The sequence below is a fragment of the Vulpes lagopus genome, chromosome 2 (assembly GCF_018345385.1).
Source record: "Vulpes lagopus strain Blue_001 chromosome 2, ASM1834538v1, whole genome shotgun sequence".
In the NCBI taxonomy this organism is placed as follows: domain Eukaryota; kingdom Metazoa; phylum Chordata; class Mammalia; order Carnivora; family Canidae; genus Vulpes; species Vulpes lagopus.
Window position 1 is genome coordinate 168,563,262 of NC_054825.1, and position 26,348 is coordinate 168,589,609.

The 26,348-nt window shown below is 55.9% G+C and overlaps 1 protein-coding gene across 4 annotated transcripts; it reads left to right on the forward strand.

The window, feature by feature from the left end:
* Positions 1 to 3,827: 3,827 nt before the first annotated feature.
* LIPE (lipase E, hormone sensitive type) lies at positions 3,828 to 19,665 on the forward strand. 4 transcript variants are annotated; one of them, XM_041743485.1, is made up of 10 exons: positions 3,828 to 4,002; positions 10,753 to 11,288; positions 13,524 to 13,614; positions 13,730 to 13,875; positions 14,103 to 14,288; positions 14,436 to 14,730; positions 15,743 to 15,970; positions 16,190 to 16,366; positions 18,396 to 18,820; positions 19,026 to 19,665. In XM_041743485.1, exons 1-10 carry the CDS (start codon positions 3,885 to 3,887, stop codon positions 19,245 to 19,247), a joined length of 2,424 nt encoding a protein of 807 aa, XP_041599419.1. In that variant the 5' UTR covers positions 3,828 to 3,884; the 3' UTR covers positions 19,248 to 19,665. The 4 variants fall into 4 exon arrangements, with proteins under 4 accessions (XP_041599419.1, XP_041599418.1, XP_041599420.1 ...); XM_041743484.1 differs by lacking the exon at positions 3,828 to 4,002 and adding an exon at positions 9,276 to 9,472; XM_041743486.1 differs by lacking the exon at positions 3,828 to 4,002 and adding an exon at positions 9,479 to 9,806.
* The last annotated feature ends 6,683 nt before the right edge of the window (positions 19,666 to 26,348 follow it).

Genomic DNA, 26,348 nt, shown 5'->3' on the forward strand with positions numbered 1-26,348 from the left:
AAACTCTACCCAGATTCTACACACCTCTCCCTACCACCACCCTCACTCTTCCACTCCACTGCTCAACTTTTTTAATATTTTACTCATTCAACTCATTTGAGGTAAGAGCTAGTTGGGGCAAAGAAAGCAAGTATAGCAATGAACCTGACATGATCTTACTAAAGATAATGTAGATTAATTTTTAAAAATTAAAAAAAAAAAAAACCCTGGCACAGTTTCCCAGCACACAGAACGCCTTTAGTATTTATGATTCTTCGTATCATCATCATCATTAATGGTCATTGTACTCCATGAGTTTCCAATCTAGCACAGAAAATATATATATCCATGACCATAGTTCAAGACTAGGGAGATAGTGTGGAAGATCTCAAATGCCATTGAAAACGGCTTCAATAAATAAATAAATAAATAAATAAACGGCTTCAAGCTGTAAAAATGGAGGATGTCATTTCTTTTTTAACATGGGAATGAAATTATCAAAGCAATAATCTAAGGAAATTAAACTGGCATCCATTTGAAAGAATGAATAAAGAGGAAAAGATTATTACAACAGTATAAAGACTGCCTCCCCTCTGACCCTTTCTTGAAACATCAGAAGGGGAGAGGGGAAAAAAGGAACACTCATCTAGAACCTGGCTTCTGTCATCCCAAATGAAACAAAGAACTAAACTGGGATGCTTACCTTAAGAGAAAAAAACACTGAGTGGCAAGTGGGGTGGGGTCCTATTTATGACACAAGAGGGTAAGCCCCTCCCCTCTGGTAGGAGAGTACTGGGCACACAGCCTCCCCGTTCCTAATCCCTCCTTCCACGGCAGAGGGCACAGAAGTGCATCACTTGGCATAGAAGTGGAGGTCAGCAGTGCCACTTGCCAACTGCCTAAAAAAAAAAAAAAAAGACCAGGGATGCCAAGATGAAGTAGTGGAATCCAAAGGGAGGTATCATCATGAGGAATCAATGAGGGATCTGTGACAAAGGAGGCCTTGGGGGCACAGAAAGATGAAACCTGGAAGAGCAACACCTCCTGAGAGGGAAGTAACAACAGTGGAGCCAGACTCTAAGTCTCTGTCTAGGCCTAACTGGGAACCTAAGCCACACCAGACACCTATCACTCAGCCAGAGCCTGAGCTAAAAGTGACAGCCACAGCCCAGGCAGCATCTAAGACTCATCAGGGACCCAATACTCAACAGGAGCCCACTCTGCAGCAAAGACCCCTCACTCAGCAGGAGCCTCTTGCCCAACATGAAGCTGAATCCCAGCAGGAACCTAGCACCCACCAAAATTCAGCTTTGCAGAAGGAACTTCTTGCCCCACAGGAGCCTGCACCACAGCAATCACCTCCCATCCACCAGGTGCCCTTTTCTCCACAGGAAGTTGCCTCACAGCAGGCACCTGGGTCAGGAAAAGAGCCTGAAACTCAATGGGAACCAGAACTGAGAGAGGCAAAGGTTGCCCAGCCAGGACCTGGCCCAGAGCAGAAACCTCCAGCTAAGCAAAAAGCTGGAACAACACCTCCAATCCAGCCTAGACCCAAGATTAGATCACCTGCTCAGATTGAATCTATATCCCAAGAGAGAATGGGACATTCAGACCCTAAAGCCCAGCAAACAGATCCAGCTCAAGGAGCCAAATCCCAGCAAAGATCTCCGATCGAATGGGGATTTCTATCAAAACTGCACCAGCTATCCACACAGGGGCCAGCTTCAGAGTGGAGGACACTGTTTGAGTGGGTCACGGATTCTGACTCAGAATCAGATCTGAGGTCTCCATTAAAGAGCAATTCACCAGCCAAGAGGAGTGGAACAGTGGCCCAGGGAATGAAGCTGGCCTCCAAGGGGAAACATGAAGTGGCATTAGGACACGGTGGGACCATGGCACACGGGAAGAAAACTGGCAGCCAGAGTCAGAGACAGTACAGGGACACAGGTGAGTCTGAGGCCAGAGGAACGGGAGCCTCCCCGGGACGGTCATTTATTCAGTCGGGACGGACCACCAGTGCGTCAGGCTGGCTCAGGGGATCCCTCAATGGTTCTTCCAGACAAAGATCAACAGCTTCATTTGATAGATGAGGAAGCTGAGGCATGGACACGTCAAGGCCCTTGCAGGAGGTGGGGCGGATATAGGGACTGGCACTTCTTCCCCTGCACCGGGCTGCCTCTCCACTGGGAATTTTGGGGAAATCAGACAGAAACGGGACAGGGCTCTGGGTTAGGGAAGGGGCCAGGAAATGGAGAAGCTGTCCCCCGCACCCGACGCCAGTATTCACCCATCAGTCCCCAAACTCACAGCCCTGCGGCACCCTCTGCCTTAGGCACCGGCCACCTTGTGCTGCACATACACCCTTACCCTCTCGGCGTTTCCATCCCCACTAGGTGGAAAATCCAGGTCTCAGCCAGTGACCCTTGAGCTCTCAGGTCCCCCGGGGTGGGCAGGGACACGCTTCTCTGCCAGGCCGCCCCTCGGAGGAGCCCCGGTCCAGCCAGCACCGGTGTTCTCAGGAAGGGCGGCGTAGGAGAGGGGCTGCGGGGTCTGCCAACGTCCTGGGCAGGGGCGGAGGCTGGGCCGAGGGAGAGCTGCGGGGAGCAGCATCGGAGCGGCCGGCCCCTGGACCCCGCTGGCCGCCAGGGATGCCCTGTCCTCTGACGCAGGCAATGGTGTCCCTGGGGGGGTGGGGGGAGGCGGGGGCAGGCTCCAGCTCCTCGGCGCTCAGGCAGAAGCGGGCACGGAATGCGGGGCTACTGCCGAAGCAGCCTGAGAGGAGGCAAGGCAGCCCCAATCCAGAAGCAGAGGGCTCCCGCACAGCCGTGGAGTCGGAAGGGCCCGCAACGGCGGCCTTGGCGCGGAGGCCAGTCCCTCTCCGAAGGGCTGGGCCATCTCTCAGGGCCGACGAGACTAACGAGGTCTCAGGGTCAGGGCTCCTCAGGCGCTTCAGGAGGGAAGGCGGGAGGGCAGGATGGAAAGGGAGGGCCCGAGGTCGGCATCTCTGCCAGTGAAGACGAAGAGCTGTTTCTCCAGGCTCCTGAACCCAGTCTTAAGGGTCGCCCTCCCCACGCCGCCGCTGCGGGCCGGGCCGCCACTCCCACGCTCCCTCGGCGGTTGACTGTGTGCGCATGCGCGAGCCTCGAGCCTCTCCCGTTTCCCGCCTTTTCCCAGGCACCCGCCGGCACTCTACGGTAGCTCTCGGCTGGCGGAGCCTTGGCTTCGGGCCAGTGCGCAGGCGCCGGGCCTTCTCCTTCCCCCGCCCTTCCATTCTCTGAGAGACGGGCCAGGCAGAGCAAGGAACCCCCGAGAAAGAGAGCAATAGGACGCAGAGGTCGGGGGAAGAAGACGGGGCTTCCTTCTCCAACGGCTCGCAGCGGAGCCCCGCCTCCAGCGCTGTCGCCCCTTCCCGGCTTTGAATTGCCGGAGGACCTGGCCCGCCTCGCCCCCCCCCCCAGGCGGAGGCTCAGAGGCGCCCCGCTTTCCCCTCCAGCAGGCGGGCCGGGCCGCGTCCTAGGGGATCCCTACTTGGGAAGGTGAGTGGGAAAGCGAGGCTGAGAGCCAGCACGTGAGAAGATCGAGGCTTCCCTTCTGGCGTGACCCCCGCGGGACTCCCCACGAGTCCTGTCCGAAGGACACTTTTCGCCGCCTCCAGGGCTGCATTTTCGTTAGTCACGGGCCCTTTAAAGGGCGTGAGGAGGCGGGGCCAGGCTTGAGGCCCCGGGGTTTGGGGGCGGGACCCGGCAGTGGAGAGCGTCCCGGATTGCTCAAGGGGCGGGACCCAGAGCGGAGCAAGCCCAGGATTGGCTGGCAGGGGGCCCGATGGCAGTGTGCGGCGAGGATTGGCCATCCGGGCGGGGCCTGGCGACTGGAATCGGCCCCCGCGTGGGGACGGCGGAGAATTGATGGAGTCTGTCTGGGGAACCGGGGCAGCCAGGGCCGACGGGGCCCTGGCCTCGAAGAGGGCCAAAGAGGACTCCAAGAGCCGTAGCCGCCGGCGGTGGCGAAAAAGCAAAACCAAAGGTGAGCGCGCGGGGGCCGGCTGCAGAACGGAAGGAACCTTGGACATCCTGCGGAGAACTGGGGACGAGTGGACTGACCCACTGCCACGAGAAGTGGGGGAGCCCGTGGGCTGGCCCATTGCCGCCCTGCGAGGGGGTGCGGGGCTGATCCATTGTGAGAATGGGTGATGTGAGAGCGGAATATTCCCCTCAGCATAGAGACCACCGTTCGCCCCCGTGCCGACTCGGGAAGAGTGGCCTGAATGCAAGTCTCCTAGACTAGGGTTCCCGGGCAGGCTTCGTGCTCAATGTGTGACCCTGGGGTCAATTCCTGGCCTGTTGTTTCCTACCAGCCCCGGTTTTCAGGTCCCTGGTGCTCATGAGAGGATAATGGAGAGGTTTAGAAACTGTTGCTCAAGGAGGAAGTTTAGAGGGCATTCACTGTCAGAGAAAGGTAGGAGGAAGGGTGCCTCGTAGTGGGAAATGCCCCAGTATGGCTCCAAACAGTCCACCGTCCCATCCTTCATTCGATCCATGCATCCATTCCTTGTCAGCCACCTGCTTAGCCCAGCACCACTGGAGCCTAACTTCCTGACCCCCACTCTTTTTAGGACGAGGGGGCCCTGGGTAGGCTTCAGACTACCACACCTTCCCTAGGGCAAAGAAGAGAGGGCTGTCAACTGGGTTCCTAAGGTGTCACATTATTTACAGATCTCAGCAAGCTGGAGAAAGACAGATCAACAGATGCTACAAGCCTCAGGCAGGGGCACACATTAAGTTCTCCTTAGGTTATGGGTATTTGTGAAGCCAAGGGAGGATCTATGGGAAGTTCAGGTGAAGGAAAGAAACCGAGGTAGCCCCCCAGGCCCTAGAGACATCAGGCCCATTGTTCTCTCTGCTTTAGGCAACATCATCAGCCAAAGATAGAACTAGAGTTGGCTACACACAAGCATGTGTGCGTGTGCACACACGCAGGCGCAGACAGGCTCAGAGCTCAGACTGGGACCTGAGGGCATTCACTGTCATACTGCCAGACACAGCCTCAGAAGCAGGACAGCATGCCCAGAGGCAGTACAGACCAAAGTTAAGAATGTGGCCATTGGGGGCCTAGTTCCTGGGTCATAAACTGGCACATTGGGCAACAGGTTTCTTCTTTCCCTGCCTGAACTTTCTGAGCTGTAAAAGGGGCACAATGATAAGACTCCCTGACTTGTGGTGCTGTTGTAAGGTTTGAATGAGTGTAGCATATTTGGCACTGGCACACAGCACGCCTGCATGAGGGGTAGAGGTTATTATTACTGTTACTCCCCATTAGAGAGCGAGTTCCCTAAGACGGGGACTGCATCTGCCTTGTTTATCCCACATTTTCATAGCCTGATATACCAGGCACAGAGGCACTCAAATATTTATTGAATTAGTAAGTGAAGGAATGTGTGAACTGTAACACTGGGATAATAATAATCGTGCTGCCCTTAGGGTTGTCATGAGGAATCAGAATCCTCTTGGGTGGGGTGCCTTGCACGGGGCTGAGCCAGTCCTACCCACAAACCCATGGGCCCACCTACTCACAAAGGCTCATTCCACTAAGCTCTGAGATTCACCTGTCATTTCCTGAGGCTCAGGAAGGGTGCCACACCTCAGCAGAGTGAATCAGACCTTGCCTCTCCCCTGAGGGCATCCAGGCTGGCTGGAGCTGTCCCTAGTCATCAATTTGATCTTGCCAGTAACCGATGACTCTAGTGTCATTATGATCACCCCATTTCCGAGATGATAATGCTGAGGCTCTGAGGAAGCAAGGTCACCTGAGCTTCCTTACCTGGCCAGTGAGGGCAGAGAGATGGCCAACCCAGCCTCCTGAGGGCAGGGTGTGTGAACTCAAAACTGCTCTGTGCCCCAACCTTAATTATGAACCCAGAAAGCTCCAGTCATACAGATTCATTCAGCAGACATTCACTGAACATTTACTTGAGTCAGGCCTGGACTCTCTATGGTGAGGACAGACTCACGTTTGACCTGGGGACACAGACATCAATCAAATAATCCCACAAATCAGATATAATTATAAACTGGCAAATATAAGAGGGAAAGTCCTAAGAAAATTTAAGAGGGAGGCTTCCCAGGAAGATGACATTGGGCCCAAGGATGAGCAAGTGTTGACTACTGGGCAAGGGGGCAGGGAGGCGAAGGGGACAGTGTGGGCAAAGACCTTGAGGCCCAAGGAAGTGGCTCATTACAGCACAGAGGGAGCTCAGCAAGGGACGGGAGGGCGGGAGGGCGAGGGGGGCTGGGTGGCAGGGAGCCCAGATAGCACCTGGTTTAGGAGGCCATGTCCAGGATTTGGGGCTTTATCCTGAGAGCAGGGGTGGGGGTGTTGCAGGGTTAGGAGTGTGTGACCGGATTGAAAGTTCTAGAAAAATCCTTTAGCTGCTATACAGAAAAGAGATTGAAGGGGGCCAAATCAGAAACACAGAAGGACTTGTTACAGTCATCTAGATCTAGATGCGGGGTCAGTGGAGGTGGGAGAAAAGCCAGATTCCAGAGGTTTCTGTGGGGGCAGAGGGGAAGAACTTTATGATGCGTTGAATGGGAGTGGGAAGTGGCCACACACACACACACACACGACCCCAGTGCACACAAACGGGAGTATATACGTCCATACACATACAAACACATGCCCGTGCAATCTTACAGGGCAAGGAAAACACACAGATACACTCAGGCCAAGAAACACAGGCCATGACACATACGTACAAACATGCCTTCAAGCAGACCGAGAAATAGTCAAAAGCACAGACTGGGAAAAAATGTCAACACACCCACCCACAAACATCCCGGCCGGCAAACACAAGGCATGACATGTACCCACATATGTATATCTGTGTGAGCCTCAAAGACACTCACACCTGACCACCCAGAGAGCTGTCAGCTTAGACATGATGGCGAGGAGATACACACACACACACACACACACACACACACACACACTGCAGAAACGCTGCAGGGACCAGCTGAGCCATCCCTGCCGGCCCTGTGACTGGGCAGTCCCATCCTCCTCTGCCTCTCACTTTTCTCTTCTGCCAAAGGGGTGATGATGATGATGATGACGGTCCCCACGATGAAATGAGTTACTTCCCGTGAAGCCTGTACAGAACAGTGCCTGGCCTTGGCCCACAGGGTCGTTAGAGCAGTGTTTGCTTTTTTTTAGGCAGACACACTCAGGGCGCCGGCTACACTCACTGTCCCCAACCCAGCAGCTGCCTGGCAGGCTCCCAGGCCTCAGACCTGGCCCTTCCTCCTCCATCCTCCCGGAGTTTCCTTCCCTACCACCCTTCTCACCTCTGCTCAGTCCTCAGGGGCCAGAATCCAGGCTGGATCCAGCTGTCCTGTGGCTCTTTAGGGCAAAGGGCTGGCGCCAGGCAACAGGACCCCTTGGCCCTACCTCTACTTCACTTGTTGCCCACGGGCCTTGTGCGCCTGCCTCTGCCCCAGTGCCCTCTGCCTGAGATTCTTGGCAAGTTTCTGGCAACTTCGACATCCCTTCTGGTCTCCACCCAACAGCCCCCATGGACCTGCCTAGAACAGGGCAAAAGGCAGGGCCTGGAATCCTGAAGGCCTCGGATTCAGCCTCTTCCTCACTGCTGCTCACCCAGGCCCATCCAGGCTCCCCCGGCCACCAAGCTTAGCGCCATCTCCACAGGCCTCTGTCTGTTCATCAGGTTGCCTGCCCTGGGGAGGGGTGGTCCTCTCCCAGGCTCCCATTCACCTGCTTCTGCCCCCACTCTGACTCTTTACTCTTCCTTACCATCGTCAAATATTTGCTGAGCACTACTGTGTGCCAGACCCTGTGATGAGCCCTGGGGCCACCCCCTGCCCTAGGGGGCATGATAATCAAAGACGAGAAACAGGGACACCTGGGTAGCTCAGTCGGTTAAACGTCTGACTCTTGGTTTCCGCTCAGGTCCTGATCAGGGTCTTGAGTTTGAACCCCACAATGGGCTCCCTGCTCAGCACAGAGTCTACTGGAGATGCTTTCACCCTCTCCTTCTTCCCCTCCTGCTTATTCTCTCTCTCTCTCTCTCTCCCTCCCTCTCTCTCTCTCTCTCAAATAAATAAATAATTTTTAAAAGATTTTATTTATGTATGTATTCATGAGAGACACAGAGAGGAGAGAGGCAGAGACACAGGCAGAGGGAGAAGCAGGCTCCATGCAGGGAGCCTGATGTGGGACTTGATCCCAGGACTCCAGGATCATGCCCTGAGCCAAAGGCAGATGCTCAGGTGTCCCTAAATAATAAATTAAAAAAAAAAAAAAAAAAAGAGGAGAGACAGGATTCACCCATAGCCAAGCCAATGACACTGAGGTCTCAGGGCCTCTCATTCATGCAGACCCCTTCCAAAGCCTTGTCCCTAAGTTTGTATTTGTGATCTTATATCTTTTTTCCTAAAGAGCTCTACCTCTACACATATAAGCTTCACAGCTCCATGAAGTCTGGTTCTGTCCCAGGGAACGGGGAGGGGGGACAAACAAACATGTAAACAAATGCATATAATTACAAGTGTGTAAAATTCTAGGAAGAGACACAAATATGAAAAAAAAAAAGAGAGAGACACAAGTATGACGGCAGAAAGTAATGATAGGCGTATGTATCTTAGGTGGGGAGGAGTAGTTAAGGAAGGCCTCTTTGAGGAGGTGACAGGCTGAGCCCTGAAGGGTGAGAAGGAGCTGGCCAGGTAGGAAACATGTGGAATAACATAGGTAAAGTATTTCTTGGAGCTTCAGTTTCCCATATGTGAGGTAAGGATGACAGTCACAGCAGGATGGCCTGTGAAGGGTAAGTGGCAGGTGCCCAGTATGGGAACACCACACAGTAGGACCTGTGGCTCAGAACCCCCAGCTGAGCTTGGCACCACCCTTAATCGGCTTTTGTCCTCTCGGGAGGGACAGGCAGGGCTGGCTACCCTCTCTCTCCCCCCAGCAGCTGGGGCCGGCTGTGCCAGGGCCAGCCTGGGGGCCCAGGAGCTGAGATCACTGGGCCTAGGGAGAGGGAGTTGCAGCAGGACTGGGTGAGCAGGGACAGTGTGTTCAGAACTGAGGGTAAGGTTCCTGGCTGCTAAGGGAGAAGAGGGTTGGCAAGCTAGATGCCAGATGCCTCAGTTTCTGATTGTTGAGGAGGCAGTTGAATGTCTGGACTCCTAGACCCAAGGGAGGAAGGGGCTGGGGCCCAGACTCCTGGGTTCTAAGGCAGAGGAGCCTGGGACAAGGACTGTCTTTGGAGCGGGAACCGGCAGAGGGGGCTGGGAGTTGGGCTCGCTGCTCTGTTTATAGCACATGGTTTCCGTGTCCTTTCTGGCTGGGAGGTGGAGCCGGGTGGCCACACCCTGGGCAGGCTCTGTCCCTCCCCCTGGTTTATCGCCCCAGGACTCTACTGGCACTAGCCACACTGCGCAGCCTGCAGCTCAGCCTAGGGGAGCTCAGAAGAGGTCTGGGAGGGGTGAGTGCACTGTCTGCTGAGAGACAGGAATGGCCACGCTATAAAACCCAGGGCCTGGAAGGGAGGGGGAGACACCTTCTGGGGAACGAGGCAGAAGCCAGGCAAGGTCCTGAGTGGGCTTCAGGAGGAAAGAGTCTCCAGAGCACAGAGCGCCATCTCCACCAAAGGGGTGCAAGAGTGGCTTGTCCAGGACCTGGGTGACAGTACAGGGATCCTGGAAGGACGCTCACCAGAGACCCTGAAGTGCGGGAAGTCGGGCCTAGTCCAGAGCAAGCCTTTGAGGGCCATAGCTAAAGGTGCAGCCTCCAGAGCCCTTGGAGCGAGGGAGACCAGCGTAAGTAATGGCTCTGGACCCAGAGATCTGGGTTTGAATTCTGCACTTCCACTTTCAATGCAAGCTTTAGCTCCTTACTGAACAGCCCTGAGTCTCAGTTTCTCCTGTAAAATGGGGATGCTACCGGTAATAATTGAAATGTGAACAGAAGCAGTCTGGTTCTCAGGGTTAGCAAGCACTAAATGAGCAAACACACAGAAAGTTCTTAGCGCAGGTCTGGCACAGAGTGAGCTCAAGGCTAATGGCAGGGATGAGGACAGCTGGCCCGTGCAATCCAAACCAAGTGGAGAGGCCTGAAGGCCAGGGGATCCAGCTGAGGAGTGGTGGAACCAAGTTTTGGGGATCCCGCAGAGGAGCAGGGAAGCAGCCAGAACTTAGGGGGGTGGTTCCACAGTCAGATATGAGGGACCAGGAGGGGGCAGGAGTGACTCCTCGGTTTTAAGTAAGGCTAGAATTACAAACTGGGATCAGGGAGAGAGTTGGGCTTGAGACCCGGGTCCTAGGACACCAGCAGGTTGATGGGAATGGATGGGCTATGGGCTGAGCTCTCCCAAATACTGGTGGAGGCGAAGAGCCTGTGGATGACGCCTGGGGCCTGAGAAGGAGGTAGGATGGGGGCCTGAACTGGGTCCTGAGAGAGGGCATCAGGTAGGGTTCCACACCTCTCAGATTTTCTGAGTCCTGGCCCCAGGAGAATAAGTGGAGGTGGATACCTGAATTATTGGGTAATTCTGGAAGGAAGCAGAGAGTTGGGTTGCTCTGGAAGCAGAGAGTCTGGGTTGTAGGTGAAGCATGGAGTTAGGAAACCAGTAAGCGTCCCACACAGGAGCCGGCAAAGAGAAGAGAGGTCTGGGGCCTGGACTCTTGGGTCTGAAAAAAGGAAGATCCTTTTCAGGGGCACCCTTGGTCCACTCCTGCCTAATAGGGGCTCCCCACTTGCCCGCAGCCTCGCGGCTCACACAAAACATGGACCTGCGCACGATGACACAGTCGCTGGTGACTCTGGCAGAAGACAACATGGCCTTCTTCTCGAGCCAGGGCCCTGGGGAGACCGCACGACGACTGGCCGGCGTCTTTGCGGGTATTCGGGAGCAGGCGCTGGGGCTGGAGCCAGCCCTGGGCCGCCTGCTGAGCGTGGCGCACCTCTTCGACCTGGACGCAGAGACGCCAGCCAATGGGTACCGCAGCCTGGTGCACACAGCCCGCTGCTGCCTGGCACACCTGCTACACAAATCCCGCTACGTGGCCTCCAACCGCCGGAGCATCTTCTTCCGCACCAGCCACAACCTGGCAGAACTCGAGGCCTACCTGGTCGCCCTCACCCAGCTCCGTGCCCTAGCCTACTACGCCCAGCGCCTGCTGGCCACCAACCGGCCTGGGGGGCTCTTCTTCGAGGGCGACGAGGGGCTCATTGCTGAATTCCTGCGCGAGTATGTCACTCTGCACAAGGGCTGCTTCTACGGTCGCTGTCTGGGCTTCCAGGTGAGCCCCCCGCCCCCCTCCTCCCGGCCAACAGTGAAGGCACGTGGTGGACCCTGACCTGTCCCGACAGCATCACCGAATAACCACAGTGATCAGTATCACCAAACTCCAGAAAGAGTAGATTCAGGAAAGGGGAAGCGGTCTAGGGCTCAGACGGCTGCACCAGGGGTCTCAAACTTGTGGCCCCTGGGTCGATTCTACTTTGTAATAAGAAATCTTTAAAAAAAAAAAAAAAAAAAAGAAAGAAATCTTTAACTTGGTAGCTCTTTCCACCAGGATCCCCACTGCTCCCTTCCATCCTACACTCAGGGGAGAGTCGTTTACCCTTTGCCATGACCTGTCTGGCCCCTGAAATCATTTGAGACCCCTTAGGAGGGGAGTGAGTATTTTCTCAAAGACCCATTTATAAGAGCACACCCCATCTAGTCATCCGCACTGAAGGCGTGGGCAGGAGGGAGGGTGCCACCGCCACTTTACAGAGGCTCAAGGGGCTCAGGCCACAGCTGCTCAGCTAGACCCCAGTCGGCCTGGGCTTTCTTCTGGCTCACCTAAAGAGCTGTAGAATCAGGGTTTTCAGGCCACAGAAAAGGCCAAGGAGCACTTTTGAGTTGGCGAGAGCAAGGAAGACCTAGCAGTGGCCCCTCTCCTCCCAGACTCAGGGCCCTGGCTGCCGGGTGCAGGTCTTCCACCCTCTGCCCATCCTAACCACCCCCAGGGGGTAACTGCTCACCTTAGCACTGAGAGGAAAGCAGCCTGGGAGCCTTTGGACTCAAAGTAGTTAAGGATCTCAGAACTGGGGGGGGGGGGGGGGGTCCTTGGACTCAGAGCAGAGGCCGAACTTGTTCCTGTGTGAGGTCAGTGCTGGGTCACCCAGGCCCCAGCCACATCAGGGAACCCCCGCAGGAGTATCTGGACCTGCGTGACACAGCAACCCTTCAGATCCTCTCTGGGCCTCCCCATCCCCACTCCAGGTGAGCTTGACAGTTTCTCAGCCTTCATCCCACCTCACCTTTCCACACTTCCCCACAGAGCAACCTGTCCTCACCAACCCAGCCTGGGAACTTCCCTTCACCTAAGCTGACCCCACAAATATTGATCAGCCCAGCTGGGCCAGCTGGCTCCTCCCTGTGCCCGTGCCATGACCTTAGAGTCACGGGAGAGAGATCCTGGGGCCAGAGAAGCCAGCATTCCAGTCAAAATGGCCAGGCACCGCTGTGCTCTCTGGCCCACTGGGCCCCTGGCCAGGGGCAAGGTCATGCTTGACAGCTATTCTCTGAGGGCCCAGCTGCTCTGGTGCCAGACAGCCCCCGCCCCCAAAATGTCAGCTCCCCTAGGCAGAAGCCTCTGGTATGTGGCTCCAGCTTAGCCCCCTACTCCGCACCCCCGCCCCCAATTCAAGCCTCCTACTGAGCACACAGTAGGATATATAGGCCTGTTGTGGAGTGAACAAAGCTGGCCCTTGCCCAGCTTCCTGTGTTTTTTTTTTTCCTTCTGATCTGGTCTCCCTATTGTCTTTTCTTAGCCTGCTGAGCTCCTCTCTCAGACACAGTCTCCCCTTTAGCTGTCTTTCTGCCTCAAGATCTCTGGCCCTGTCCATCTCTAACCATCTCCTGTCTAACTGCTGCCCAGGAACTGGTCCCCGTCCGTCTGTCCGTCTGCCTGGCCTCGTCTCTGTCCTCACTGACTTTCAGGAAATCCCTGCACCTTCCTCCCAGCCTTCTATGGCTCCACCCACATCTGGAATAATATATCCAAATGCCTCAGGGCTTGTGAGAGCTCCCTCCGCTTCTCTGACCTTGGCCGCTTCCTTCCCCTGGCTGGGTGCTCCAGCCACACGTTATTCCCGCCAAGCACAGGCTGCCTCAGAGCCTTTGCACTTGCCATGTCCTCTGCAGGGAGCAGCCTTCCCTCCCTTCATCTGGACCCCTCCTCCAGTGCTCCCCAGATACCCATCTAAGCAGCCTGACCCGAGTTGCCAGTCTATGTCCACTTACTGTTTTTCCAAAGCATTGGTCCTGAAGCATCATATAATATATGCCTTTATTTGCTTATTGTTGGTCTCCCCTTTGACATCAGCTCCCCGAAGGTGCCTAGAGCAATGCCTGGCACATGGCAGGAGCTCACTAAGTGTTTGTGAATGACCATGTCTCCCCCCAAAGCATGTCTCTGCCCCTCATTCCTGCCTGCCTCCAGTCCCTCCTGGGCAGTGGGTGACCTAGCAGCATCTCTCCACAGTTCACACCGGCCATCCGGCCATTCCTGCAGACCATCTCCATCGGGCTGGTGTCCTTCGGGGAGCACTATAAGCGCAATGAAACAGGCCTTGGTGAGTCCTGGCCAGGTCCTGCCCGTGGCCTCACCTCCTTTCCTGTCCCTCCTCCTCCTCTGATTCCCACCCCCTCCACCCCGCTGGGCTCCCTGACATCCCTCCCAACCCCTAGGTGTGACCGCCAGCTCCCTCTTCACCAGCGGCCGGTTTGCCATTGACCCAGAGCTGCGTGGGGCGGAGTTTGAGCGGATCATACAGAACCTAGATGTGCACTTCTGGAAAGCCTTCTGGAATATCACCGAGATTGAGGTGCTGTCGGTAAGCATGGGGCCTGACGAAGGCCCTACGTGTTACAAGATGGGCACACAGAAGACCCAGAGACCCAGCCCAGCCCATATCAGGCATCTGCAGGGCTCCAGGCCCAGGGACAGCCTGTGATGGCAAAGAAGGGATGAGGGTGGGGAGGAGGGCGGGGAAGGAGAGGAGGCTTGAGGGCAACCCCTGCAAGCAGCTCCTCCTAGCACCCCTCTGTTCCTTCCCACCAGTCTCTAGCAAACATGGCATCAGCCACTGTGAGAGTAAGCCGCCTGCTCAGTCTGCCACCAGAGGCCTTTGAAATGCCATTGACTGCTGACCCCAAGCTCACAGTCACCATCTCACCTCCACTGGCCCACAGTGGCCCGGGGCCAGTCCTTGTCAGGCTCATCTCCTATGACCTGCGTGAAGGACAGGTAGGAGACAGCCCTCCCGCAGGTGCCCTCCCACTTCCCACCACTTACACCTGCCCCCCAATCCTGTCTCTCTGAGCACATCCCCTTGGTGGGGTGAGCCCGGCAGGCCGCCCGGCCTCACCCATACCCTCCTCCCTCACCCCCCAGGACAGTGAGGAGCTCAGCAGCCTGGTGAAGTCCGAGGGGCCCCGGAGCCTGGAGCTGCGGCCGCGCCCGCAGCAGGCACCCCGCTCACAGTCCCTGGTGGTGCACATCCATGGTGGTGGCTTTGTGGCCCAAACCTCCAAATCCCATGAGCCCTACCTCAAGAGCTGGGCCCAGGAGCTGGGTGTCCCCATCGTCTCCATCGACTACTCCCTGGCCCCTGAGGCCCCCTTCCCCCGAGCGCTGGAGGAGTGCTTCTACGCTTACTGCTGGGCTGTCAAGCACTGTGCCCTCCTCGGTGAGCCCCCGCCCCTCACTGTCACCCACTCCCTGCTCCAGCCCCAGCCCACTTCAGCCCCCACCCCGGGACTGCAAGGGGGGTGAGCCATGTATTCCCTCAGGCCTTGGCCTTGTGCCCCTAGGGCCTGCCCTCCCATCTCCTACCACCCAGCGCTGCCATCTGTTCACCCCCTCTTGCTCCACTGCTCCCCAGATCTTCTGTCCCAAACACTTCCTTCTTCTGCTTCCTGCTCCCCAACTCTAGCCCTGATGCCTCATCCCCCCATCTCTTCAGCACCCCTGACCTTTTGTTTCTCCTCCTTTTTCCACCCTCTTGTCCTGCACCGCCAGCCTCCTGGCCCACGCCCCAGCTCATTCTTTCAGCTCCTCTGACCTCCTGCGTCTTTTTTTTTTTTAATCTATATTTTATTTATTTGAAAGAGAGAGACAGAGATAGCAGCAGAAAGCACAAGCAGGGAGGAGAGGGACAAGCAGGTTCCACGCTGAGCAGGGCGCCTGACATGGGGCTGGATCCCAGGACCCCAGGATCATGACCTGACCCAAAGCCAGACGATTAACTGACTGAGCCACCCAAGTGCCCCTGACCCCCGGCTTCTGAACCTCTTCAGAGGCAAAGGGCAAAGTGGCAAGGCGGCATAGGGCAAGGCACAGGCCACATCCCTGGGGCACAGGGATGTGGCTCTTTCGCATGGTCAGCTGAACCCTGCCCTTCCATCCCCTGGCCTCAGCTGCCCCTTAAATGGGCCCTGGTTTCCCCTCTCCCACCACCTGTCCCCCTAAACTTCTGACCTCCAGCCTTCCCAGAGCTTCCTAATCTCCACATCCTCAGTAGGCTTGATCCCCTTTACCATTGTCCCCCAAGCCCCTCCCTCAGTTTGCCATCTCTAAAATTGCAGTTGGCTAGACCTTGGGCTGGGGGGGGGGGCAAACCCCACCTCTGAGAGTCCAGCGCTCCTGGCTCAGAGCTTGAGTTCCTCCCTGCGAGACTGATCAAGCCCCCTCCAACCCAGGCTCAACAGGGGAACGGATATGCCTCGCAGGAGACAGCGCAGGTGGGAACCTCTGCTTCACCGTGTCCCTTCGGGCAGCAGCCTATGGGGTGCGGGTGCCAGATGGCATCATGGCAGCTTACCCGGCTACGATGCTACAATCTACCGCCTCACCCTCCCGCCTTCTGAGCCTCATGGACCCACTGCTGCCCCTCAGCGTGCTCACCAAATGTGTCAGCGCCTATGCTGGTAAGGCCAGCACACACAGAGCTGGGGGCCCGGGGGAGGCTTGGGTGCTTGAGTCCTGCAGGGACGGGGCTAGAGTCCAGGCCTCTGGGACTCAGGAAAGGAAATCTGAGACTCCTTGTCCCTACTGAAGCCATCAGATCTTCTTGGGTCCCCAGGGGCACAGATGCCTGAAGTTTCGGGTGTTGAGCTGGGCCTCAGCCTTCCACATATATTCCACAGGTGGAGAGACAGAGGACCGCTCTGACTCAGACCAGAAGGCACTGGGCATGATGGGGCTGGTGCGGCGGGACACAGCCCTGCTCTTCCGAGACCTCCGCCTGGGTGCCTCCTCATGGCTCCACTCATTCTTGGACCTGAGTGGGCACAAGTCCCATACGAATTCAGTGCCCACGGCAGGTGAGTGAAGCCCCTCCCCTCACACACCCATTCCAGGTAGACAGCAGGGAGGGCGTGGCGCACCTGAAGTCCTGGATGAAGAAAGGGACTGTGCCCTGGGGTGCTTATGGGAGCAGAGATCACCTGGCTCTAACCCCTTATTTATCCCCAGCAACTTCGGCACAGCCTTGATTTTCCACAATGCCTCTCATCCTAGAATTTCCAGGACTTCCAATCTACCAGGTCATCTCAGAACTCCCAGAACTATACGAGTTAACCTTCCAAACAGCCCATCCCACAAAAAGAGTGTAGAAAAAACTCAGAAGGCCTATGACATGTGCCGATTTTCAATCCCAAGAATGCCACTCAAATCCAGCCCTCCCAGATTCTTTGCAGACTTTTAACGTGAGGGGAACATCCTACTCTGGGGCTGGCCTAGGAACCTGGACTTACAGAGATCAGCAGATTGGATAGACCTTGGTCAGTGGAAGAGGTTCCCAGCCTGGGGCAGGTGGCAGGATCCTCATGCAGCCAAAAACCACTAACAGCCAGGGATCTATTATTTTTCCCACCATTTTTTAAAAACATTTTAATGATTTTAAAGTACAGCCAACTCATTTTCTATCTCCAGCAAAGCAACAGTATTTTCTGAATAATAGTGCATGTTCAAAAGTAGGTACCATTCCTATTCAGAAAATTATTCCAACTGAATATGTTTTACTTTAACTTTTTTAATTTTAGGGTATTCAAATGGATGCAAATAAATATAAAAACAATCAAAAGGGATTTGAACCATGGGCCACTGAACACTGGAGCTTTCCTTGTACAGGTTAGAGGTGACAAGTGTAGCTCCTAGAGGCGCATGGGCCAGTCTAGCAAACTTGCTGTAGTATAAGTTCCCTGGTTGCCAGGTGACAGGTACATATCTGTGAGCCTTCTTTGCTCCTCCATGAAATGAGTACAGTTAAGAGTACCTACCTCATGAGGTTGTTGTAATGATTTCATGCAACTATTTGTACCAAGCACCCAGCACAAACCTGACACAGAGTAGGTGCTCCTAAGCAGATGCCGGCACCCTGACAGGCTGTGCCCCGTGACTCCGGTCAGTGGTTCTCTTCCAGTGACCCTCTGGGTCACAGAGCACTTATATAGTTGTTCTCATATTGTCTTGCATCTTACCTTCGTGGATTTATAAAGATAAGTTAAAAAAAAAAAAAGTGAAAAAGGCAGGGTCCTGGCCCTAGTGGTAAGCATCATGGATCTGATAAAATTAATGGAGCTGAGACAAAAATGAGCGTTCCATGTGGGTCAAGGCGCATCTTTAGCATCATTGGAGTGATAACAATATGCCAGATCTCTCAAAGGGAAGGGATAAAACCCAAGAACACGAAGGAACTGTGGGGAGATCTATGTGGCTGCAGGTGTGGGATCCCTGAGGACTGAACAGGCTCCCTAGACTGTCTTTAGCTCCCCATGAACCTGGCCTTGTTTCAAGCTGTGTGGGCTTGCTCACCCCTCCACTTGGATCTGTTCACACCCTCTGTATTGAGTGGCCCTAACAGGTTGGCTAGCCGTCATTGCTGGGGTCAGGAGGCAGCCAGAATGTAATGTTACTAGGCACCATAAAACATGATAGCATGTGACTTCCCAGGGGGCAGCAGTACTGCATCCCACCCAGTCCTACATTTCCTATGAGGTAAGGACTATTTTTATCTCCTCTTTGTACAGAGGAGGAAACTAAGGCTCCCAGAGGTAAACTGACTTACATTTAACCCTCCCAGTGACCACACACACACCCTTCCACCTCCACCACCAGGTGACTCCTCCCACATCCCCTTGGAGTTGTAGCCTGGGGCACTTGGGGCTCCCCTCCCCTCCCCAAGGATGGATTCTGGGGGAACACTCTGCCTCCGGAGCCCAAGGACACAGCTCCTCCTGCAGAGGCCACCGCCCTTCCGGTGACCTTTCTTGCCAGCCACCCTCACACCAGCCCACAGAGCCAGGCTGATCTGTGGCCCAGCCTGGCCACCTGACCCTGCTCCTCTTGCAGAGCCGATGCGTCGCAGTGTGTCTGAGGCAGCCCTGGCCCAGCCTGAGGGCCTGCTGGGCACGGACTCCCTCAAGAGCCTGACACTCCATGACCTGAGCCTAAAGGGCAGCTCTGACACATCAGAGACCCCTGAGCTGTCGCTGTCTGCGGAGACACTGGGCTCCTCCACACCCTCCAACGTCAACTTCTTAGTTGGCCCAGAGGAGGCCCCCGAAGAAGCCCCCAAGACGCAGGAGGAGCTGAGCGCCAAGGACAGAGGCTGTGGCGCTCGAGCTGCCTTCCCTGAGGGTTTCCACCCCAGGCGCTCCAGCCAGGGCTCCACTTGGATGCCCGTCTGCTCCTCGCCCATTGTCAAGAACCCCTTCATGTCGCCGCTGCTGGCGTCTGACAGCATGCTACAGAGCCTGCCGCCCGTGCACATCGTGGTGAGCGCCTGGGTGGGACGGCCCCGGGCGGGGAGGGGGGGCACGCAGGTGCCACCGGGAGGAATGGCCCACAAGGGGAGGGCTGGGGGCACAGGGGGGGCGCTGGGGGCGCATCGGGGAAGGGGAAAGAGGCGGGATGGTGGGTTCGGGGCGGGGGAGAGGCTGGGCAGAGGCTCATTCTCCGCCTCCCCGCCCCATCCCGCAGGCGTGCGCGCTGGACCCCATGCTGGACGACTCGGTCATGTTCGCGCGGCGGCTGCGCGGCCTGGGCAAGCCGGTGACGCTGCGCGTGGTGGAGGACCTGCCGCACGGCTTCCTGAGCCTGGCGGCGCTGTGCCGGGAGACGCGACACGCCGCCGCGCTGTGCGTGGAGCGCATCCGTCTCGTCCTCACCCAGCCCGCCGCGCCCTCCTCACCGCCCCTCTGAGCCCCAAGCCCGAGCCGCGCCGCGGGGATGGGGCTGCGGGGGGCGGCACTAAAGGCCTCTTGTTCCCTCCGAGCCGGCCTCCGTGGTGAATGCGCCCCGGGGTGGGCGGCGGGGACCCCCGCGAGGGGCTCCCGGCCCATGCGGCCCCTCCCTCGGGCCGGGCGGGAGGGGTAGACTGTGCCTTAAGATGGGGGGGCGGGGATGGTCGCGGGGTGGGCGGGGGGCGGGGCGGCCCCGAGAGCCCAGACCCCGGCCTGGGGGGAGGGGGCGCACACCGACCAGTCTCCGAGACAGCTGGCGCTGCACTCCACCATTGCCTTCTGCTGCTGCTGCTGCTGTGACCGCCGCGGGGTCGGGGGCCTGGCCCCACCCGGCAAGTCAGTTGTTTTGTTCCTTTGTAAATAAAAGTATTTAATTAGTTTGGCCTCTTGCAAATAGGGACGGGTGTCGTCCACCAGGGGGCAGCATCAGACTCTGCTGCTCGGATCCGAGAAACCCGGCCGGCCCGTAGAAAACTGGGAGCCCAACTTCTGGGTCTTGAGGAGGGAGGGGACTGCGGCCCCAGATTCTAGGATACAGAGGGATTGGACTCACCTAACACAGGCCGCCTCCCCTTCATACAATCCAGGTGACTGCCAGAGGGCCCTGGGTTCTCAGCTATTTCCCTTTACAGACCCAGCCCCAGCACCCACCCCCCCCAAAAAAAACCAAACTCCCTAGAGAACTGGAACAAATACAACAGGAAACCAGAAGCTGGTCACCCCAAATACTGGAAGCCCAAGCTCTGCCCAGCTGTAACAGTCACTCAGTCCCTCAACCAAGACTCTGCGGCTCTTACCCTTTGGAGACCTGGGTTTGGGGCAGAGATGATTTTTTATCCAGAGCCTGCCCTCAAGGGACTCAGGGAGCGGGGGCAGAGTGGCTGAGGCACAGCCAGTCACAGTCCCCCCAGGCTCCATCTGTGGTAATCAAGGAGGGCTTCAAAGCAGAGGTGATCTGAGCTTGACCTTAAAGGATAAGCAGAAGTTTGCCAGGCAGAAGAAACATGCAAAGTTGTGAGAGCCAGTGGGCAGTTAAAGCCTCCACCTGGCCAAGAGGTCAGGTGTAAAGTGGGAAGTGGCCTGAGGGGCCTGGAGCAGTCAGCAAGAGCAGATCGTGAAGGGCCTGGAGTACAATCTGGACTATAATGAGAGCAGTGGGAGCCACAGAGGAGCTTTGAACAGGAGAGGGCCAGGATCAGCTAAGGTCCTGAAAGGGCCTGCTGGGACACTGGGGAATAGACCAGAAAGGGCAAGACTAGAGGTGGAGGAAGCCAAGGAGGCTGGGGACAGGGAAGACAGGCCTGAGCTGGGGCACAGGCTGTGAGTTTAGGGAATAGGAGTAGGAGCCATAACTGAGGTTGAAGAGGACTCCTTGAGAGCAGAGCAGATGTTACAGGAGAGCAAGGGGGTAAAGGGGGCACTCGGGCCTAGCCACGGAAGCGTGTAGACAGTGAGCTGTGTCTTTACTGGGAAGAGGCTCTGGTGTGTACAAGGTGGGTGTTGGGGTTCTGAGAGCTGTTTTGCACATGGAGAGATCAAAAGGTCTCTGCGAGACAATCCAGGGGGACATCTGGGAGACAGCAGGGGGCAGGAGAGCAGGCTGGGTGCTCACTTCTGGCTGAGGGACTAGAACCTTTCCAGGAAGAGTAGACAGGTGGGATGAGCCAAGGGCCAAGACAGAGAGAGCCGTGAGGACGACAGCCCCCAGTAAAAGGATGGGCAGTAAAAGGGGAGTCGGTCCTGGAAGGTTCTAAGGAGCAGCCGGAGAGGGAGGAAGCAAACCATGAAACAAGAAAGATGTAAGTAGAAGGGATTTCAGGTGGGAGGGCGTGGTCTGGGTTAGATGAGGATGGAAATGTTATCCTCACCAGGGAGCAGGTGGGACCTTGGTGACCTTGTCCAGAGCCATTGCAGGGCCATGGCATGTGGGCAGCCAGGCATGGAAGGCTGAGGAGGGAGCGGAAGGTAAGAGATTTAGCCAGTGGGTAGCACAAGTGTTCAGCTGTAAAAGGGATGAGAAATAATGCAAGGGAGCTTGATGTAGTTGTGTGTGTGTGTGTGTGTGTGTGTGTGTGTGTTTAGAGATGATAGAACATGTTTTAATGCTGCCAGGAAAGGAGGGGGGAAGAGGGAGAGGCTGAAGATGCAAAAGCACAAGAAAAGTCTCCTGAGGGGCTAGGGACAGAGGGACCCTCATCTCAGAGGCCCTCTTTCACCCAGCAAGTGACTTCAGAGCCAGGGCTGTGATGGGGGACGGAACCATGGCCCAGAACTGTCCCTGAAGGTCCTGTTGCCCCTGAGAGCTCATAGGACCCCTTGTTCATCTCTCCCAAAAGAGTCATCCACCCACGAACCTGCCTCTTATTTCCTGTCCCCATCTCAGGGACGGCTCTTCTACCCCTGTACCCCAGGCCAGAACTCTGGGTTTTGTCCTGGACAGCCCCTCGTCCCAAAGCCCATCAAGCCCCATATCCTGCTGTTTCGGCCTCCTGAACCTCTGCATTATTCCCTCGGTCTCTGTCCTAACCCAGGCTTCATCTCCTGCCTGTATCCCTGCCCAAGCCACCTTCTGGGCCACTGGCATCCAGTCTCACTTCTCCAGTTCTGGCTCCAGCTCTGACCTGGCTCCCCACTACCACCCTACCCCAGGACAAAGTCCAAGATGCCAAGGCTGCCCTTGTGCACTTCTTCATCTTCTTCCAGCCTTACAGTTACCCCGTCACAACATGGACGTGACCGGCCTCCTTCTTGGGCACCTACACACAGTAATACTTTGCTTGTGCTGAAACACCCTCCCACGTGCTCATCTCCTTTGCTTGGCACCTCCTGCCCCTCCAGGATCCGGTCCCAATGTCCCCTCCTCTGGAAGCCCTTCCCTGTCCCAGCAAAGCCAAAAAAAGGCTCTCCTGGACTCCCCCACCTCGGCACACCCCTGCCCATCAACGTGTCTGTCCTCCCGTCTGACCCGGGATCCTCGAGGGCAGGGCCTCGATCTGACTCATCTTGGTCACCACCATCGCCCGGCACAAGGCCTGGCACACTGGAAGCCTCGGGAAACGTTTAAGTAATAAGTGGCTGGGTGTGCGACGAGCGAGCGAGTGAGTGGCAAGAGAAGGAAGTGGGAAAGCCAGTGGGTGGGAGAGACAATGAGGCCAAGCGAGACTGAACGGATGGGTGTGCAGGCCGGGAAGGGGCAGAGAGAATGAGGCCCGGGCGAGAGGCATGGAACGGAGATGGGTGTCTGGGACTCAGTGTCTCCATCAGAGCAAACGCGCGGTCCGGGCTCAGCGGCCCCGTCCGCCTCCAGCCCCACCAAGCCTCGCCGTTTTCCCTCCGAACTATCTCCAGAATCCCAGTACGGGGCGTGCTGCAAAGGCCTTACCGACTGTCCCGCGGAACCCGTTTCCCTCACGAGCAGCTCCAGCCTCTGCGGTGCGCCGCGGGAGTCCCACCCCGCAGGTACCCCGCCTATTGGCTGGCTGGTGGAGACTGGCGTCTTCCAGAGCCAATCGCTGCCCGACATAGGCCGTGGGCTCCGCCTACCGGGGAACCTGCTCCTATTGGTCAGGGCGGTAGGAGGCGGAGCGTCTATTAGTTGGAAGATAGTGATTGACGTCAGGGGTGGCTTATCCCAGCTAGCCGCCGGAGGACCGAGTCACGCCCGCCTCTCGAAATACGCCGAGCGCTGCGGGCGGAGGGCGTGGAGGGCTGCGCGGGGTCCGGAGAGTGGCCGCTGGCCTCATCCCTGGGTCTTGAGGGACGATGGGGACCTGAGAAGTCCAGACTCCTTGGTCCCGAGGGAGGAAGGACAGAGGAACCTAGACTTCAGGGTCCCAGGAGCATCTGAATGGTTGGATCTTGAGGGAGGTGGGAACTGGAAACCCTGAAAGGTCCGCGTGTAGGGACGGGGACACCCAAGAGTCACTGCCCTGGCCAAGGATGACAGATTTGAGGTTTAAGATTTTATGGGATTGGAGCCAGGCCTTGTCCCCGAGCAAGGGTTCTGGGTCCCGAGGTGGGGCTTAGAAACAGAGATGAAGAGGCAGCGACTGAAGGGGAAGGCCTGGCCTCCACGTGCCCTTTCCACCTCCCCTAAAAGGGAAGCCAGGGTGCTGCCTGCCAAGGGCACCCAGAGCGGGAGGAGACTTGAAACTCTCACGGAGACAAAGAGAAAAACATTGATACCAAGAGAGATTAAAATATTGAAAACAATAATTAAAATAGAGCTCTCTTGTATGGCGAGTACTCTGGCCCCGGTTCTACGCAAAAGCATTTTACATAATTATCGCGTGTCTTCCTCATTACAGTTCTAAGAGATCAGATTATTATTTTAATATCCATTTTACAAGTAAGAAAACTGACGCCCAGTGAGGAAGGATCAGATGCAGATGTAAAGAGACAGGAGAGACACAAAACACAGATGGAGATAAAGAGATAAAGACAGGCCCAGAGAGATTAGAAAAGACAGCAAAAGGAGAGGGGCTGCAAGGGGGGACTCCTAGGTGGGGTGGGGAGGCCTAAGATTCTTGGGTCCTGGCATTGGAAGGACCCAGGACTCAGACTTTCAGGTGTCTCCTCTCCGGATCCTAAAAGACCAGACTCATCCAGCCCTTCTCACTGTGGGCGTTGGACCTAGTTGGGGCCAAAAATAGTGATTAGGAGGGGGCAGGTGTGTCATTATCCTATTAGAGATGATAAGAAAGTGATTCATGGGGGTGCCCCCAGCCCAGAGGGACCTTCCCCCCATGGCCTCTGTTCTTTCATCTGGACAGATAAGGCCTCAGGAAGGACTGGGGAGGGGCAGGGTCCTCTCTGTCCCTCTCTACCGCTGCGTCTCCATCACTCAGAACTGGCACTAAGCCCCACGGTGGAGACGAACAGGCCCCCCCTGGGCCTGCTTTCCTGGTAGGTCTTCCTCTCTCTGGGTCTCTCTTCTTTCCCCCAGATCTTGAAGCAATGCCCACCAGAGGTCCTGGCCCATCACAGGAGCTCAGCAAATGCTTAGTGAGTGGATAGACAAACTCTCTGTGCAGTTCCTCCTCTGTCTCCATCCTGACCATCTCTCCATGTCCCCATCATGTTTCTCAGCCTCTCCTTGGCCTCACCCATCTCCTCCCACCTTCCCTTTCACACACATGTTTCTTTCGAGGCCACTGTTCCTCCACCCCCAATAGGAAGAAACTGAGGATTTGGGGCACCTGGCTGGCTCAGTCGGTTGAGCATCCGACTCTTGATTTCAGCTCGGGTCATAATCTTGGAGTCCTGGGATCCAGCCCTGTGATGGGCTCAGCACTCAGCGGAGAGTCTCCTTGAGATTTTCTCCATCTCCTTCTGCCCCTCTCCCCCCGAAGTAAATAAATAAATCTTGAAGAAGGAGGAGGAAGGGGAGGGGGAGAAGAAGAAAAAGATGAAACTGAGGCTCATTTTGGAAGGAGTCACCTTCCCAGGGTCACCTGTGGGACATGTAAGGAGTAGCTGAGAGGGGTTCTCAAGACCCCAAATACAGACACACCCCTGGCACCTCAGAGTCAGAAATGCAAGATCACACCAAACACGTGCCCTCAATACCTGCTTAGTGCGATCTTCATTTGCACCCACACAGAGAATCACATGCACCACTCGCAGTCACCTACAAACACAAATATAAACACAAGCACACAATCACACAATCAGCCTCACCGACAGCACACACAGAAATATCCTATTTCATATGCAAAACAGACACCCCAGGTATGCAATTACACACCCAGCCACCAGCAGGCCACTCATTCATCCCTACCAGGACTGCGAGCAGAATCGAGCAGACTTGGTTTCGTTCACGGCTGTATCTCCAGCAACTAGAACAGCCCCTTGCCAACACTGTTGGCATAAACATAAAATGTTTGCTATGTGCCAGGCACAATTCTAAGCACTTCACATGAATTAACTCATCTGATCCTCTCAACCACCATGTTGTTGTTATTTGCAACAACTCATTTTGCAGATGGACAAACTGAGGTCCAGGCAAGCTTCATGATTTGCCGAAGTTATCACAGCCAGGAAGGGGCTGCAGAATTTGAATTCAGGGGGCGCTTGGGTGGCTCAGTCAGTTAAGCATCTGCCTTCAGCTCAGGTCACGATCTCAGGTCCTGAGATTGAGCCCCATGTCAGGCTCCCTACTCAGGAAACAGTCCGTTTCTTCCTTTCCTTCTGTGTGTTCCACTCTTGCTCTCAAATAAAAATAAATAAAATCTTAAAAAAAAAAAAGGAATTTGGATTCAGGCTTTCTGGCTCTAGAATCCATCACACAAGGCTACACTATTCAATAAAACACTCCTGGGCAGCCCGGGTGGCTCAGGGGTTTAGTGCCACCTTTGACCCGGGGCGTGATCCTGGAGACCCAGGATCGAGTCCCACGTCAGGCTCACCTGCATGGAGCCTGCTTCTCCCTCTGCCTGTGTCTCTGCGTCTCTCTCTCTCTCCTCTCTGTGTATTCTCATGAATAAATAAATAAAAACTAAAAAAAAAAAAATAAAACGCTCCTGACCTAATCCAATCAGAATTATAGAACCATGACAACTGGCCACACCTGAACCAGATGCAGAGTAGGTTAAAAAAAAAAATTTACATGCACAGTAGGGAGAATCACAGAAAGGCGATACAGACACACAAATAGAAAAGACCCCCTCATGTGTCATCATGTGTCATCCCCCAGAACACAAAGAGACATCGTGACAAGCCATACAAAGACACACAACACCCAAAGAGAGGCACACACCACACGCACACACCACATGCAGAGACACAACACACCCAAACCCAGACACAGTGTCCCACCCAGAACTCCACTGAGCTCCTATTCTGCTCCCAGCCTCACAGGGCTGGCCCTTGAGGAAGCAGCAGGCTTGGGATGGGAAGAGGGGGCAACCTCACTTGTCCGCTCTGCTTGACTGGTTCCACCAGGGCCATGGATGGCACCACCCGCCTTATGAAACCCACATTGGGCAACTGGACCCAGACTTGGCCTGGACACTTAGATTCTGGAGAGAAAGGGGATGGGAGCCTGAACTCCTGGGTTCTG

What these genes read in the sequence shown, in the direction of transcription:
- LIPE (XM_041743484.1), top strand. Translation starts at nt 9,310, where the DNA reads ATGGTTTCCGTGTCCTTTCTGGCTGGGAGGTGGAGCCGGGTGGCCACA. An exon ending in GTCGCTGTCTGGGCTTCCAG is followed by an intron (nt 11,289 to 13,523) that starts GTGAGCCCCCCG and finishes ATCTCTCCACAG; the next exon opens with TTCACACCGGCCATCCGGCC. An exon ending in GAATTCAGTGCCCACGGCAG is followed by an intron (nt 16,367 to 18,395) that starts GTGAGTGAAGCC and finishes CTCCTCTTGCAG; the next exon opens with AGCCGATGCGTCGCAGTGTG.